This window comes from Trachurus japonicus, chromosome 3, assembly GCF_045865225.1.
Source record: "Trachurus japonicus isolate A0001 chromosome 3, Traja_1.0".
Lineage (NCBI taxonomy): Eukaryota > Metazoa > Chordata > Actinopteri > Carangiformes > Carangidae > Trachurus > Trachurus japonicus.
The window spans coordinates 8,907,960-8,925,656 of record NC_140909.1 but is presented as its reverse complement, the minus strand read 5'-3'; the positions used below and the strand labels follow the sequence as shown (position 1 = coordinate 8,925,656).

The window sequence follows — 17,697 nt, the reverse complement described above, 5'->3', positions numbered from 1 at the left end:
GCAGCAGATTTAGGCCACAACACTCTCCCTCTCTCTCTCTCCCTCTCTCGTTTTCGGTCCCTCGCTCTTGCTCCACTCCTCTCTCTCTCTCTTTCTCCCTCTCTCTTTTCCCCCTGTGTCACACTCTCTTTCTCATCCGTCCATTACACACATGCACACACACACATGCACACACTGTCTCTCTCTCTCTTTCACTCCCTTTACAATTCTGTTATTTATCCGCGGGGCTGCTGCAGCTCTCATTTACCCTCCTTCCCTCCCAACTAACTCCCTTATAGGTCTCTGTGTGACGCTGATTGTGCTGACACATGGATGTGCCCAGATCGGATTCATATGTAAAACTGAATTGTAGCGGCTGGACAAATTCAGTGACCTAGAAAAGGCCAAGTCTGTGGTGGTAAACACTGTAAATAAGTTCAACGGCTGCAGAGCTAACAGGTCAGACCTGTACATGTTTTTCATGCATTTCATTTCTCCCCCTCCACTACATTTTCATTACAGCATGAGCCAAGAGTTGAAAGAATGGGCAATGGGAGAAGTTGTCTGGTCTGAGCCAGTGGCACAGTCTGCACCTTCACATTCTTCTACAAAAGCTTCAGAGCTCAAGCACGGTGCCAGCAGCCAGTCATGTGATCACACTGGAATTCAACCATTGTTTTAAGATGCAGAGCCCTTTCTACTCTGTTAGACAGAGCCTACAAGACACACTCACATTCACATTCACACAGGGTTTTACCTTGTTTATTTTATCCAGGTTAAACAGGAACTTGGACTGAAAACTATCCTATCTCCAGAGTTTATGTTGGGAGGCTTTTTCTTTTCTTCTTTTCTTTCCTTTCTCTGCCTCTGTGCTTTTATTGGAAAGGTTAACGTTTGGTCAATAAAATGGGCGAGTTTATATTAATCTCTGAGAAAAAAATGTCACTTGGAAGTCAAAATATTCATTCTGCACGGACACAAAACCTAAAACAAGGTGGAAAAAGGAGGAAAGATCTGAATTTGCAGCAGTTTTTTTTTGACACGCCCACACATCCGTCTTAAGTTTCTATGTCGTGCTATGGCCCATTTTAGTGTGGCATTTTCCTGGTGATGTCAACTCAGGACAAAACTACACGTACAGAGCACACAAGGTCCTTCCTATGCGCTCTGAAATCAGAGAAGCTGCGGCGATCATTTAACGCTGACACATTGATGAATGAATCCCTTAAGCTGTCATTGTGTATAAGATTGATGACGGTCCACTTGTACTGAATTGCCATGTGTAAATTTGTATTCATTATTTATTTATTTCAGCCATCGAAGTCGAGATGAGGAGCGCATATCCAAACCAGGGGCCATGTCCACACCAGTCAAAAGCTCTGACGACGGCGTCTTGTCACAGGCCAGCGACCAGGCCAGCTCCAGAGATGACAAACAGTTACCTCCGCTGCCTGGTACAGAACCCGCCGCCACCGCCGCCGCCACCCACCGTCATTAAGGATCAGTGTGGCTTCAACCATGTGTTACACTTCTGCTTCTCATAGCCAGTAATACAGCGACGCATCCTGCAGAGCTGTGACTATTAGATTTAAACGTTCAGACACTGAGTCAGGGATCAGTAAATTCAATCTCTTATACAGGCATGTGAAAAAAAACATGCAAGTTCAGTTCAGTTCATTTCAGTTCAGCTTTATTGATGATCCCGGAGGAAATAGGATTTGCAGCAGGCATCACAGACACAACAGACAGAAGACAAACAACATACTACTAATAATAAAATACTGTTAATAATAAGGCATAATGCTCTTAAGAAGCTGTTGTTTATGGTGTGATATCTAATTGGCATGTCTTAGTAAAGGTTTCATATTTTTACACATGAAATTAAGATATCGCTTAAAGCAAATCAGTCAAACCATCTCATCTTTGGCGCTGCCTCCACACACACACACACACACACACACTGTTTTAATATATTATAATTTCTGTAATGTATTTGCACATGTTGTTGAACTGCATTCTTTCACAGAACATTAACTTTTACCAACCTGCCCCAGGGAAAACGGATGAAAATATTAGTCATCAACCACTGATATGTTGATCAATGTGCACAAATACAAAAAAATCACAGATTGTGCACAGGTTTTCTTACGTCTCCGTCCTCTGTTTGTATTTGCGACAGAACCAAAACCAGTCTATGCACAGCCGGGTCAGCCTGACGTGGACCTGCCCGTCAGCCCCTCTGATGCTCCTGTGCCTAGCGCCGCTCACGACGACAGCATCCTCAGGTACAGTTAATCTCAGTAACCTCATATTATTCATGTTAAATGTGTGAATTAAATGTCCAGGGCTCCAGATTAATTTACTAGGAGCACAGTTGCCCCTAATTTAGAAACTGAGGAGTGCAAGCAGAAAATTTAGAGGCGCACACTGTAAATCGACCTGCAAAGCAAATATTCACATTTCCTCACACACATTGGCCTGACACCTGTAATGGCAGATACCAGATTCCTTGAGTCGCCTCATCCACGTTTCACCAGTATTTAAAAAAAAACCCAGCAAATTAGTTTCAAGTAGATGAAAAATTCACTTGCACTGTCTCAAACATCCCCATTTAGGGGCAGACTGGAGCCCTTAATGTTTTATTCAGTCGCAGGAAGAACCCACCTGCTGCCATACACGCACAAGGTTTCAAATGTTTAGTTCAGATCAGGTCAGAGGCTGTGGGCAGCTTTCGTTCTGTTCTGACTCTGTTGTTACACCACACGCTGCCTGCTTGAGTAGCCGCCTGTGTTTTGTGTCTCTCAGACCGACTGTTTTTACAGCCATGATTTGTTGACCTTTTTCGCTCACTTCTGTCTGTCCACTCGTGTTTTCTCCCTTTGCAGGCCGAGCATGAAGCTGGTCAAGTTCAAGAAGGGAGAGAGTGTCGGTCTGCGGTTAGCGGGCGGGAACGACGTGGGAATTTTTGTGGCAGGAGTTTTAGAGGACAGTCCTGCAGCCAAGGAGGGGCTGGAGGAGGGAGACCAGATTCTCAGGGTACGCCACACTCGTCACTTAAGCAACATGACCGTTAACTCAAATATGTTTTTGCCGGAGAAAACTGATTTGTCATGTCGCACTCTGTAGTCTTTACCAGTTTTTTTTTTTTTTTTAAAGATGCGGAACTGTACATAACAAATATTTCATGGAGGGAGCTCTTTACAAAGGGCTTTAGTTTGGTCTGTAGAAAGGAAAAGATCATTAGTCTCTGCTTTGATTCAGACTAAAACTGAAATAAGTAGATCACAGTCGGTTTTCACAGCTGAAGTGGACTATTTATAAACTTCTTCTCCCACAACTGAGGGTCTTCTTTCATTGCACAGTCAAAGTGCCTCCAGGAAAAGCAACTCCTCAGGCTACATCATCATATATCAAATATATACCACAAAGGTGGAGGACATACAGTATTTGCTGCATGTTAACGCAGGTTTAGGGATGTCACGATTACTTGTTTTCACAATTAATCACGGTATTAAACGCCACAATTAATTGATAGTGAAGATTCCTAATTACACTTTCCAATTGTGTCGGAACCATATTGGCAGATGTGGCGCCAAAGTAAAGGAAAATGCACAGATACTGGTCCATTTATCTAACGTAATGCTGAATTGGTAGGAACATAAATGTTAGCGTGTCATTTGTAATAAAGAAAAAATGATTAAAATTACCGATAACTTAAACATTTGGTATAGATGACAATTAATGACTTGAATATTTCAAACACTTTCTTCAGGGGATTAATAACTGGTCCTATATTAATAGATTAGTAATGTCTATATTTGATATTACACATTCCTAGTGTTGTGAAATGTATTGATGCATAATAATCGTAATACCGTGATTATTTCTCCGACAATAATCATACCAAGAAAATCTATAATCGTGACATCCCTACGCAGGTTTTACACGAAGCATAGGTGTGTGTAAACGTGCTTTCTGCTTTGCTCATCTGAGTCACATGCACATGTCCCAATGCTAGTGCCTTGTAATTGCAATATGTTGTACCACTATTATAATATTGTTTTCTTTCAGAGTTCATTTCTATTTCTTTTTCCCCCGTGTCACATGTATGAAAGTGGGAAGAACATCTGGTGTTAATGTCGAAATAGACGAGCCATAGCTGCCCACACTAGTGCTGATAATCAGTGGTGAAACTATGTGATCCCCATGGTCACAATAGTTTTAATTCTGTGTAACGAGTTCTTGGGAATAGAGAGTACAATGTATCTGTCAGTCTGTGAGTCATTCCCAGGCTGTGCCTCGTGTCAGAACTGCCCCTTGTTTCCAATGTGAAAAACACAATAGAGGTCGTTCTTGCAGTCTGACCTCGGAACAGTTGACTGTCTGTTTAACTAAATACTAGAGTAACATTGTTGATGGGATGATGGAAACCCTCTTGATGTCAGCATTGGATTCGTTGTGACATGTTTACACAGTCAGGGATTTTACACCTGCTGTTACTGTGAAGGTCTGTGCTTTCGGCTTTCTGCAAGCTGAAGGTTTTTCCCATGACATTGTTTAAATTTTATTTTTATTTTTATTTTTTATTAACCTTTATTTATACAGGTAAAATCTCATTGAGACCCAGGGTCTCATTTACAAGAGAGACCTGTTCTGGGTAGGCAGCAGCAAAACTCAAAGTTACAGACTAACTGAACATACAGGAGACACAACGCAGAACACAAACATTAAAGCAGTTAGTGCAAACTATAAAGTGCAAAGAAGAATAAGACTTAAGTGCATGACCCCCACAGACTGACTCATCAGCCTTCCTATAAGTAATTTGAAGTCCCCTAAAGGAATAAAGCTGGACAGCTGCTGGAGCATGTTCCAGGTTGCAGGCGCAGCGTAGGAGAACGCTTTCTTGCCAAGTTCAGTACGGACTGACGGGATGGCAAACGGGATGAAGTCCAGGGACCGGAGGCTGCGATCGGACTGTTTCCGTGTCAAATATGTGGACAAATAGGAGGGGAGCAGTCCGATGATGGATTTATAGATAAATAGATACCAGTGAGTGGTTCTGCGCATGGAAAGTAAAGACCAGTTTGTGAGAGAGTACAATGTACAGTGATGTGTGAGGTGTTTGCAACCAGTTATGAATCTCAAGGCCCCGTGATATGCAGCATCCAGCAGTTGCAGGGTGTGAGCAGAGGCATATATACAACATCACCATAATCCAAGAGTGGCAAGAAAGTGGCCGCTACAATACGTTTTCTGGCTTTAAAAGAGAAACAGGCTCTATTTCTGAAGAAAAATCCCAGCTTTAACTTCAAACAACAACAAATCTATTCTTTACTTTATCACTTTTATTTACATGTAAGATAATACACATCTTCTGTCTTATATAAATGTCCTCCACTCCCCCTCAGTCCACAGTGTAGCTCTCCTTTGTGCCTGTGTGTGTCTGTGTGTGTGCTCTGCCCACTGTACAAACACTCAGAGACTTCCAGGACACTGTTTTCCATCTTTAGGCCGTTTCCCCTCGGTCGCGGTCTGCTCGTGGAGATAAAGACGTCAAGCCCTCCTGTTTCTGGGAAGAATAAAGGTGTCTTTCTGAGGTTCAGTGACTCAGTCCATGTGTTTCTACTTCCCCTGCTGCCCCTCGAGCAGAGTCAATAAACAGCGCTTATTGTGTTTGGGACAGCAGCGGGAGCCGAGGAGGAGGAGGCCGCTCGGTTGTGAGGGGAATACACCTCCTCCCTGCTTCTGTTGAGGAACAGGTTTTCCACTGTTTCTCTTATTAATCTGTGGGAAATAAATGAGCAGCAGCACCTAGGGTGTGTTTTTCAAAAATAACGAAGGTCATTCAAAGTTGCAAACATGGAAGTGACGAACGCTCTCATCCAGTAGCTTTCATCCCATAACAACAGCATTTATCAGTGATCGTTTTAAAAGCCTGTTTGGCTTAAGTTGGCCTACATTGATTATATAAAGTATAAACAGTTGAAAGTTTATAGTTGTGGCGCTGTCAAGTTAATCTCTGCTACCTCCTGCGTTTGTCATGTATAGGTGAACAATGTGGACTTTGCGAACATCATCCGGGAGGAGGCTGTGCTGTTTTTGCTGGATCTCCCAAGAGGAGAAGAAGTTACTATTCTGGCTCAGAAGAAAAAGGACGGTAAGTAGCAGCGTAAAAAAACAAAAACGCATCAACTATTAAAAACCAGAAAAAAATAGTTAAAAGTCACCGTAATCATCTCTGTTGTTTTCTGTCTTCTCCTCAGTGTATCGGCGGATAGTGGAGTCGGACGTGGGCGACTCCTTCTACATCCGGACACATTTTGAATATGAGAAAGAGTCGCCGTACGGCCTGAGCTTCAACAAGGGCGAGGTGTTCCGCGTGGTCGACACCCTCTACAACGGCAAGCTGGGCTCCTGGCTCGCCATACGCATCGGGAAGAACCACCAGGAAGTGGAGCGGGGTATCATCCCCAACAAGAACAGGTAAAAGAAGAAGAAGTTTCAGGTCACACCTTTTTAATACCTGTGCAGCTTGTTCTGGCACTTTATGAATGGGAGAGGGAGGAGCCCGAGTATTACAGCACAGTGGTTGATCTCAGAGTCCAAAGATGTGAGTGCAGATTATTTCCTTTCACTTGTTTTTTGTTTTTTTTTACACCTCTATCGTGTTTTTTCTGCTTAATATTGTTTTTCCTGCTTTTCTTTTTCAAGAAATATCTTCAGTTTTGCCTTTTGGAGTCAGTCTAAAGTTTTATATGACACATCCTGCATGTCAGATGGATTTTAAGCTTGTGTGAGGTTTCTGAGGCCTGGGTTTCTGATGAGATGTAGTTAACCGTACATCATTGTGTAGCCCACAGCAGCATTTTGTCTGTACCTGTCTCAACAGCCTTTAACGGGCCCCTGCAGTGTTTATACAGAGATTCCTCACTGTCCTGCTGACGGAAAAGACAGATCATGCACTTTTATCACATGCATTAAGCACTATGAAATACACCCTTGCTCCTCGGCCAAGTTAAACTGCTCCCTGTTCATATTCTTTCAAAAGATGAGACTGTGAAATTACAGCCAGACTTTATTTATGGTAAAATATCAAAATGTAATAAGATATTTTAAAAACATAGATGAAAGGAAGACCATTATTATTCAAAGCAAGTCTAATTATACTCCCATTGTCTCCTCCCTGACCTCTGTACTGTTCTATCTGCAGTGATTTAATTACACACACTTGAAAAACATGCGTACTGCAAAGGATTTACCAAAAAAAACATGGTTTGCAAATCTGTAATAGTGGAAAGTATGTCAGCGTTATGAAATCGAGGCTTGTTATTTCACTGCAAGATCTTACCTCAGTGTACTGTGATAATATTGGCACATCTCTGCAATGTGTTCATCACAGTAATCTGTTGCATCAAAAACCAGCAGTTCACAGGAAAGAAATCGAAGACTTAAATAATAATTTGACTTTTTATACTGTGAACTATGAATTATATTGTGTTTCAAGGCTTTTAACCCCATGTTAAATGTCTGATGCATCACTTTTTTTCAATTAGTGATGGTAAATACTCCACAATCAGGATGACAGTCATTTACTGCACTGTGTTGTACAAATGTGTGGCTATGTGTGTGTGTTAATCTGTACAATTATATCACCAGCAGTTTTGGTCCAAACTTTTTTGAGTTTAATGCTGAATATCTGAATTTCCTAAAAGTTGCCGACGTTGCAGTTGTGTCCTCACATGTGACCTTCTCCGTGCAGAGCCGAGCAGCTGTCCAGCGTGCAGTACACCCTCCCTAAAACACCAGGGGGCGACAGAGCGGACTTCTGGAGATTCCGAGGATTACGAAGCTCCAAGAGGAATTTGCGGAAGAGCAGGGAGGACCTGTCGGCCCAGCCCGTTCAGACCAAGTTCCCTGCCTACGAGAGGGTGGTGCTGAGGGAAGGTGAGTGTACACAAGACAAAAGACACGGCGACCAACCGAATCCTCCCACGGAAACGTATTCTCATTATTAGTGACAAAAGTAGAACATGGATTTTGCTGTGTTAGGATCAAGAGAAAATATAAATATATTTGTACAAATAACATAATGATACCGACTGGGGATGTGTCAATCGTATATTTATTAATGAATCAATTTCACAACACTATGAATGTTCCTATATCTATTAATATAGGACCAATTATTAATCCACCAGTTTGAAATGTTTTTAAAAATTATATATTTTTTAAATTACAAATGATTACAGTGATTTAAATTACTACCAGTTCATGTTTTTGTTCCGTGTGAGTTGCACTGATCTGCCGATACGATTACGATATAATCTTTTTTGGAAAATTACAATATTGAGGAATGTTTACGATTAATTAATTGCAGCGTTTAATACCGCAATTAATTGTGCAAACAAAGTAATCGTGACATCCCCATACTGTATTATTATATTATGTATCATTGCTGTGTGTTTTATAAGGCAGACCTGTCTTTGTCACATGATGCTAACCCTCTGTTGATCTCCATGATACGTTCTTGTTCCCCGTGCAGCCGGGTTCCTCAGGCCCGTGGTTATCTTCGGGCCGATCGCAGACGTGGGCAGAGAGAAGCTGGCCAGGGAGGAGCCGGACGTTTTTGAGCTGGCAAGTAAGTAAAGAAGAACTCACTCGACTCGCCTCCCTCGCTCCGTCCTAACCTTCATTTTCTGTGCTGTGTACTACTCATCTTGGATGATTATAAGTGACCAGACTCTTAATTTAATACAGCACACATTGATACAGCTGAGGGCTGTTTAAACTTACCATTAATTATTCACAGCAGTGGATAGTATCCAGTTGATGCTGAAATAGCGGTTGGATCAGTGCCTCTGTCTGAATGTAATAGTACACATCTGCTCCTGGGAGGTGTTACACACATTTTTTTTTATATATTTATCGTACGAGGTTGTTCATCTGTGATTTGTAACAGTAGCTCTCCTCACTTGTTTCCAGTTAAAAAAGATATTTATGAAGTTTCATCACTGCCTGTAATTTTCTTTTCTACTTTTTAACTGCACTGTTCACACACACATTCACAAACAAACAGCTCATTGAGATTCACCAGTTTAACTCAGGCTAATACTCGTTATCAATCAAGCTCTGACCCAGTTTAAAGATATTTCCCTCCTGAGTTTGTGGTATTCTGCGTTCCTCCAGAATAACCACCAGCACTACTGGATATTACCAGTTTATTTGTAGTTAGTCAGGTTAATCAGGCCGTTATTTCCTCTGTTTATTTTTAGCTCTTCTCGTCCCTTTCGTCTGTTTATCTCTCACTCCTCCACTCTCAGAGCAGAGCTGCTGCAGACTCCTTTTCATTTCAATCCTCGTCCGCCTCCTCTCACCTGATGAAATTTAATGTGTGGTTGTCACTTTAACACTCAGGACTGAATTTCAATTACTTCAACAGCACAAATACACACAAATGCCACAGTTACAGTGCATACCCACATAAAAGAAAAAAAGTGATTCCTATCCTTGATGTTTATTTGCAGAACTACAGTGAGTGATGTGTGTGTAACTGTATTTTCTTTTCAGAAACACAGCAACAACAAGGAGGGGAAAGTATGTCACTTAGTGCATCAGCTTTTCTTTGTTTGATTTGATTCAGTGAATGATAGATAATCTATAAAACTAGTGTCTGGTGGCTAGTAGCCTTTTCTGTAGATGTGTAAACAATAGCCATTGTGTGGTTAATGCGTGCAGGGGAATAACACTTGATTTAATAATTTAATAATTCCCATTTGTCATGAAAATCAATACATTTAAAACAATGACACCCAGTGTTACTTAACTTAACACTTAACACAGGAGACCCGAGACCAGAGAGCTATCACACTGACACACATGATACGCTTTGTTGTTTACACAGACAGTCAAATTACAGTTAACTCTAAATTATCATCAATAAAGATATATCAATATATGATTGGATGTCAATTATTTACAGTGGATAAGTAGGCGCTTTGCTCTGCTGCATGATTCGTATTTAATTTGACTGCTTTTTGGATCAGTGTGTCAGTGTGATATCTTTTCCTGTCCCCACTTATACAATGGATAAGTAATGGTGGACAACTATAAAATACTGTATTTCCTGCACAGGATGATAATAATGTTGTGATTAAACTCAGTGGTATTCCCCTCTTTTAATGTAGGATGCATCTTATAGAATGACAACAGCAAAAGCAGCATGTTGAGCTGTGCAGATCAATATGCAGAGGAAACCGAGATGTTCATAGTGCTCCTTTTTTTTTTAAGTTTTACAAACCATATGAACCAATTAAACAAAAAAAGTCCAAAGTAATCCACTCCAGAATGGTATTTACTAACTAGACTTGGAGTAATGACTTAATTTGCACATTTTTGTGGATTTTTTTCCCCTTAATTTGTCCATAAATTACATGATAGATGAAATGGCAGTTGATTCTAATTAACAAACAGGCTGTAGTGCAATTTGCTGTATGATGATGAGAGTTGTCAAAACAGTCAAAAAATACATGAATTATATATTTTTTAGTATCTCTTTTTGTGGAGTGTTAAAAAAAACACCTCTCTGTGTATAACCCTGCATGTAGAGCAGAACTTGGTTCAAGTAAGTGCAGGACAAAGAAAATCTAAATGGTATAAAATGTGATCAGAGTTCATCATGTGATGCTACAATGTTCAGATTGCAGTAAGGATCAGTAAAAATTCAGGAAAAACAAGAAAACGGTTAATGAATCAGAACCAGATTTGCTGTTGAACATTGCTGCATATGCTTGAACCTCTGCATGCATGGCTGTATTTATCTGTTCTTTATTGAAACGTCTTAATGTCTCGGATAGCCAGTGTTTGCAAATCCCAGACCCTATTAGAATATTAGAAATTAAGCCTGGCCCCAGTTGGAGTCATTACAGTACTGAAACATCCAGTTGGAGAGAGAGAGCGAGATGACTGGCCTCGATTGAACCTCATGTTTCTAGGCAGGAAACCATTGCTTATCTTTGGATCAAAAACCCCTCCACACATCCTTTTTGCTTAAATCCCAGAGGCTTCAATGACACCGTATTCTCATTAAACCCAAACGAACCCTCCTGCTCTTGTATGTGCATATTTCATGTCAGTGTTTTTCTCACATAACACATTTCTCTGGCACCATAATTTTATACTGTTACATTGCAGTTGCACGCACACATCGATAACACACTGGATTTCATTTTCCTAAATCAACCCAAACGACCCTAATGACTACTGCATGGATTGGCTGCTCTTCTCATTTTGACTTTGTTCTTTTACTATCGAGCTGTCTTTCATAAACGCACACTTGTCCTCTCCTGTACCCAGATTATTACTCTCCATGTAACAGCTCTGTTTATGGGAGTCGACAACTGCGCGGCACTAGGACGTCTAATTGGTGCACAACGTCTGTTTATTGTTGTTTGTCTCTCGCGCTGATGCGATGCTGTAACGCTGTCCTTTTATTTTTTTCTTCCCCGCTTCCGTAGAGAGCGAACCCAGGGACGCAGGGACGGACACGAAAAGCTCCGGCATCATTCGCCTGCACACCATTAAACAGATCATTGACAGAGTGAGTGGATCTTTGTGTAAACACACCTTGATCTAAAATGATTTGCAATAAAAAAAAATAGGGATATAAACACACTCTGGCAGATTTGTTATGGTAAGAAAAAACATGGCAGTGATCCACACAATAACTTGCACAACTCGCTGCTGCCCCCTGGTGCACCACAGTGTTCAGTGGACCTGCTGCACACAGAATATGGTAAAAATCTTTGGATAAATTCTCAATATATTGAAAAAAAAAGCACATTTATTTTTTCTTTTTGTTGCGTTCTGTGTATAAAAGGACAAGCATGCAGTGCTGGACATCACCCCTAATGCAGTGGACCGCCTCAACTACGCTCAGTGGTATCCAATCGTGGTGTTTCTCAACCCGGACACCAAGCAGGGCGTGAAGAACATGAGGACCCGCCTCTGCCCCGAGTCGAGGAAGAGCGCCAGGAAGCTCTACGATCGCGCCCTCAAATTAAGAAAGAACAACCACCACCTCTTCACCAGTGAGTCCAGTAGTAGTAGATGCACAACGACGCGTGTCAACACATTTCACAGGCTGTGGTTTGACAGCGGAGGAGGAGGAGGTTGCTGCAGCGTTTGGAGGCCGCGCGGCTTCGCTGCTGCTGCACTTGTTGCACTTGGCCTTGTTCTGTCACACTGTTGTATTTAAGCTTGTTCAGCACTGACCGTCACACAAGAGCAGCCCCGCTCCTCTTTCCTCAGCAGGCTCTCTTCCTGTCAGGGGACAAGGTGTGACCGTGGTGTGGGAGCATCTGCTGGTGATTTAAAAAAAACAAAAAAACATTTGTCCTAGAAAGCATTCGCCACAGCTTAGATTCACACACACACACACACACACACACACACACACAAACACACATACACACATAAGGGGGTTTGGATGAACTGTATTTAATTGCCGATTGAATAATTGTTGATTGGAGAGATGTGTTTTGTTTTTTTCTCCTCTTTCTTTGTGTTTCCAGCAACTATTAACTTAAACAACATGAATGATGGTTGGTTTGGAGCCCTGAAAGAGATAATCCAGCAGCAGCAGAACCAGCTGGTTTGGGTTTCAGAGGGCAAGGTAAGACACACACACACACAAACACACACACAGATAAATAAATTAATAATATTGATAACTTTATTTGTATGGCACATTTCATACAATTATTGCAGCTCAAAGTGTTTCACAATAAAAGAAGGAACATTAAAAGAATATCAGAACAGAAACAGAACAGAAAAGAGATAAAACAGCAATAAAAGAAAGAAAATATGATCTTGCCCTAGCATTAGTACAGAGTGTTAGAGAGGAACTAAGCAGGATATCTCCCGTGGCTCTGCTACATGTTTACCTTAATTAAAAAGCTCTAGAGTAATTGTGATTGTTAAATACATGACTTGTAACTTGTTACGAGTGAGAACGGAGGCTCTCTGCCTTCACCTGGCGTTTCACGGCTGAAAACCAACCTTGTAACATCAGTGTAGTTACTTGGTCGCCGCCCCAGTGTCCCAGCTCTCGTCTCTGCAGCACCACGACACAAACACACTCCATAACCTGCAATCTTTTGTTTATGACAGTTAAGACTACACAGGTATACATGTTGTAACATCATATATGTTATATAACGTTATCTACCGCTCCATGGATTGATTTTTCGTTGGCTTTGTTGTAAAAAAAATGCACATGGCTGAGAGGAGGGTTAGCAAAACAGAGGTAAATTTGTCTCAGTTTAGGGTCCTTGATGTAAAAAAGTTTGAGAACCACTGGTCTAGTGTACTCTACTGTAGATTTTGGCTGGGATCGTTTGTCCCAAGGTCTAAAACCTACAGTACTCTGTCGGAGAAACTGTAGTAGATATTAACTCCCTCTCAATTCAATTCAATTCAATTCAATTCAATTCAATTCAATTCAATTCAATTCAATTCAAATTCGCTTTATTGGCATGAATGTTCTCTCTCTCTCCCTCCCTCCCTCGTATCGTCTTGTTCCCAGGCTGACGGAGCGGCCGAGGACGACCTGGACATCCACGACGACCGCCTGTCCTACCTGTCGGCGCCGGGCAGTGAGTATTCGATGTACAGCACCGACAGCCGCCACACCTCCGACTACGAGGACACGGACACCGAGGGCGGCGCCTACACCGACCAGGAGCTGGACGAGACACTGAACGACGACGTGGGTCCGCCCACGGAGCCGGCCATCACCCGCTCCTCGGAGCCCGTTCGCGAGGACCCGCCCGTCATCCAGGAGCCGCCCGGCTACGCTGGCTACACAGTGCAGCCGGACCCCCTGAACCGCATCGACCCGGCCGGGTTCAAGGCGCCAGTGCCGCAGCAGGTAGCGTTTCTGAGAGCTGCACGTCTCCCCTGTTGTCTGGAGGACGTGGTGTGCGTTAGAAGGGTTTTCTGGAGGCGCTATTGAAGGCACCTTTTTTATTTTTACAGTTATTCTGTCTATCTACTAAACAATATCAGTGGGAAAGTGAAAACTTTTGTGGTCAGGTATTTATCGCAATATCTATATAAATATTAAATTATACATATATAATATATATAATAATATAATATTTATTCAATCTATCTGCCTCTACATGTTGTTGATTGATGTTTGTGAACGTGTGTTTTTTTATTTTTGAAACGGAGAAGAACTTGATAAGTTTTACTGTTACTCTTGTACCCTGTATTAACACAAGCTGTCTTATCAGTGTGACTGTTGCTGATGTCACTGGGAAACGAAACTTATATTTGTCCGCGGGTCTGTATCAGTATTCACCTATGTGCACTTCCTTACCTTTTTGTTCTACCTGTGATTGGGACTGTGACCATACGACAACCAAGAAAAGTATTAATGTGCATGTTGGCAATACCCGTGTTAATCCAGTGTAACTGTGAAATGTATTTATCAACACCCGATTGGCTCGTGTGATCCCCTCCCCCGAAATCTAAACATTTTGTCGTCTCATGGTGTGTTAATGAACATAAAAAGGGAACAAAAGAAAATTACTGTATTGTAACCGTAGAATTAAAATCACAGTAGTATTCTCTACCGATGAAAACTTGTCCTGCTACTAATTCCTAACTCTCAGTCGCATCCCATTGGTCGATCTTACAGCTACTGTTAAAAAAACACAGAGGCAGGTTATTATTGGCTGTTTTTTTTGTTTTTATTCTTTGTTTATTTATTTTAAATAGGAGCAGACCCATGAAGGTAGTAGCACTTGTTTAGGACTGCACCGTAGTGTGTCAGCGCGTGTTATTAAACATTTCTGAACCACTTCACAGAAAGCAGAGGCCGCTGCCGTCCCTAGCACCCCCCAGCAGCCTGAGCCCCTGGCTGAGACAATGCCCCCTGCTGTCGACGTTACTGTAAAAACTGTAGGGGGTCTGAGCCCTGACGAGGCTCCTGCAGCTCCCCACAGCCAGCCAAGCCCCAACCAGGAGGCTGGCTCGCTTAGGAGGCCCTCCCCCCAGCTAGCCCCTAAGAGCGTCACTCCAGATCCTCTACAGTCGGCGCTGGCCAGTTCCGAACCAAAGGTATCCACCCGACCCCTCCTCTGGATGCTCCGTGACCTGGCTCGGCTCGGCTCGGCCCGGCTCAGCTCGGCTCGGCTCGGTCTGACCTGGCTGACCTCCTGTGCTGCTGCTGCTGCTGCTGCTGCTGCTGCTGCTGCTGTTGCTGCTTCCTGTCTACCTACCTACCTACCTACCTGCTGCCACGCTTCTCTCTCTCTCCTTCCGCCCTGCATGTGCGCTGCTGACCACAGTGCTGCCCAGAAGAGACAGAGATCTGTGTGTGTGTGTGTGTGTGTATGAGAGTGTGTATGCAGCAGTGTGTGTGCACGTGCCCCCCCCCAAAAAAAAAGTGGCGAGCAAAAAAAACGCTGGTAAACAACAGTGGGCTTGGAGGTGACGGCTGTGCCTACATGTTAGAAGAGCAGTGGAGATCCTGCAGCTCTCACTGTTGCTTATCTTATATCTCTGCATGGCCGCAACATGTTTGCCTCGTTTCTCTGAATAACCACTAGAAGTAGATCTGTTTGTGCTGTATGTATTTATTTATTTATTTATCAAACTGAATGGATGGATCGTTTCTTTGTAAAAGTAGCCACTAATTTTCCAACCATTTTTTATCTTAAAGCCATTTCCAAAGTTAACAGAGATCGTCTAAAGAGAAACTTTCTTTAGATTTTTGGATGGATAATTAATGGTTACTTCCTGAATATGGGTATTTTAAATATGTTTTTATACGACGGGTTTGTGCTTGTAATTTTTTTTAAATATTATTGTGGATGTTTGAGTTGCCTTTATAATTGCATCAAGACAGTGGGTGACATTTTCCATGGTGTCTGCTACAGTGCACACATAAACCATGAATTATTAGACAAATTATTTATTGACCTTCTCTATTTAGTTTATGTTAAATTTCTTCAACATTTTGTCAGTTTTGGACAAAAAAACGAAATAAGTTAAGAAAATTGATCCCATTGTTTTGTTGTATTTTATTATACCACTTTGTTGTTCTTGGTTTATTTTCAGTGTTTAATTTAAGGTTGCAGTGGTTACATTGTGATGTTTCAAGCTGCCATGTGTGTTTGGCTGTGCTGCAGTTTCTGTTTTAATCTAATATCTTATCTGACCAGTAACCCCTCCCTCTCAGTTTCTCTATTTCAGGTCTGTCCCTTCGCGTTTTTTCCTCTTCTCCAATTAATTTCACTTGTTTTTAATATTTTCCTCTTTCTTATCCTTTAACTGAGCTTTTTTGTATGTCCAGTTTCTTAAATATCACACATTTTAAATATCTATATCTATGCAGTTATGCTGGTGGATCCTGTGCGGTTGTATTTACCTCGTTCTTTGTTTTTTTTGTATTTGTCACGCTAGATGTTTCAAAAGGATCCGTACAGCACAGACAACGGAGGGAGAATCGGTCACAGCATGAAGCCTGTGAACTACAACAACCCTCCGCAGGGATATCACCCCCCCGACCAGCAGCCGTACAGAGATTACGACCACCCGCCCAGCCGGTATGATGTCAGCAGCAGCGGTGTCAGCAGCGGAGGAGGCGGTTACCAAGAACCAAAGTACCGTAACTATGACTCGAACGCGCCCTACGAGAACAGTGTGCCTCACTACGACCAGCAACCGTGGAACCCGTACAACCAGCCGCTCTCTACTGCCAACAACAACAACTCCCAGGGCTACGACCCCCGTCTGCCGTACGGCGACGGCCCCGACTCCCAGTACACGCCTCCCCTCCGCTACGACGAGCCCCCGCCTCAGCAGGGATTCGACGGCGGGCGGCCTCGTTACGGCAAACCGACGACGACGACGGCCGCTCCGGGGCCCGTCGTCCGCTACGATGACCCTCCGCCTCCCGCCCCGGGCTCAGACCTGCACTACGACCAGGACCTGAGCGCCTACCCCGCCGCCGCCCGCTCCCCGGACCCCGCCGCCACGCAGCGATCCGCCTACAACCAGGGACCACCGACGCTGCAGCAGAAAGGCTACAAACCTCAGCAGCAGTACGACCCCGCCGCACCTGCGCCTGTGAGTTCTGACACCAGCCCCACGCCTCCTCCCAAAGCGGAGGCGCCCTCGGCTTCGCCCGTGGAGGCGCCGATAGCCGTGCCCGAGCAGTCGGAGGACGATCCCGCCATGAGGCCCCAGTCGGTCCTGACGAGGGTCAAGATGTTCGAGAACAAACGCTCGGTGTCTATGGACCGAGCCCGAGATGCAGGGGACTCGTCTGGAAACAGGGTAAAATCTTTAGCTCATTTTGTTACAGAAACATGCACGTTTCATTAGGACTAGGTTCGTTACCTTTTAAATGTCTGTGCAAGCTGTTTTTAGAACGGCGGAGCAGAGCCGTGAGCTGCTCAGAGCTACCCTACGGAGGCTAATGGGATTTCTTGGTTTCCCTCATCAAATTCATCAAATACACAATCCAACAACTCCACAACGCTCTGGCGGACAAGTTGTGACCTGCACATTCACCACGCTATGAGGCAAATGCAGAGACTGCTTGCTGAAGAACTGTCCCCGACAAGAACATGCATCAGCGGTTTTGCATGAATTTACCTCTAAAACAACTCGTCTTGTAAGGCTCCGCTATTATCTCATAGCGTGGTG

At 43.1% G+C, this 17,697-nt stretch overlaps 1 protein-coding gene across 36 annotated transcripts in view; it reads left to right on the top strand.

Annotated features, from left to right (window-relative positions):
• Window positions 1–17,697, top strand: part of tjp1a (tight junction protein 1a) — a 128,705-nt gene that overhangs the window by 97,510 nt on the left and 13,498 nt on the right. For 13 of the 36 annotated variants that reach the window (XM_085759533.1, XM_085759517.1, XM_085759472.1 and 10 more), the window contains 13 exons: window positions 1,294–1,433; window positions 2,159–2,264; window positions 2,865–3,015; window positions 6,028–6,136; window positions 6,243–6,462; window positions 7,739–7,923; window positions 8,522–8,617; window positions 11,493–11,575; window positions 11,855–12,065; window positions 12,549–12,649; window positions 13,562–13,906; window positions 14,851–15,102; window positions 16,450–17,325. In XM_085759533.1, the coding sequence (XP_085615659.1) occupies window positions 1,294–1,433; window positions 2,159–2,264; window positions 2,865–3,015; window positions 6,028–6,136; window positions 6,243–6,462; window positions 7,739–7,923; window positions 8,522–8,617; window positions 11,493–11,575; window positions 11,855–12,065; window positions 12,549–12,649; window positions 13,562–13,906; window positions 14,851–15,102; window positions 16,450–17,325 (2,875 nt within the window). Of the gene's footprint in view, window positions 1–1,293; window positions 1,434–2,158; window positions 2,265–2,864; window positions 3,016–6,027; window positions 6,137–6,242; window positions 6,463–7,738; window positions 7,924–8,521; window positions 8,618–9,546; window positions 9,574–11,492; window positions 11,576–11,854; window positions 12,066–12,548; window positions 12,650–13,561; window positions 13,907–14,850; window positions 15,103–16,449; window positions 17,326–17,697 lie in introns of all 36 variants that reach the window. The other 23 variants (XM_085759502.1, XM_085759487.1, XM_085759457.1 and 20 more) reach the window with 3 other exon arrangements.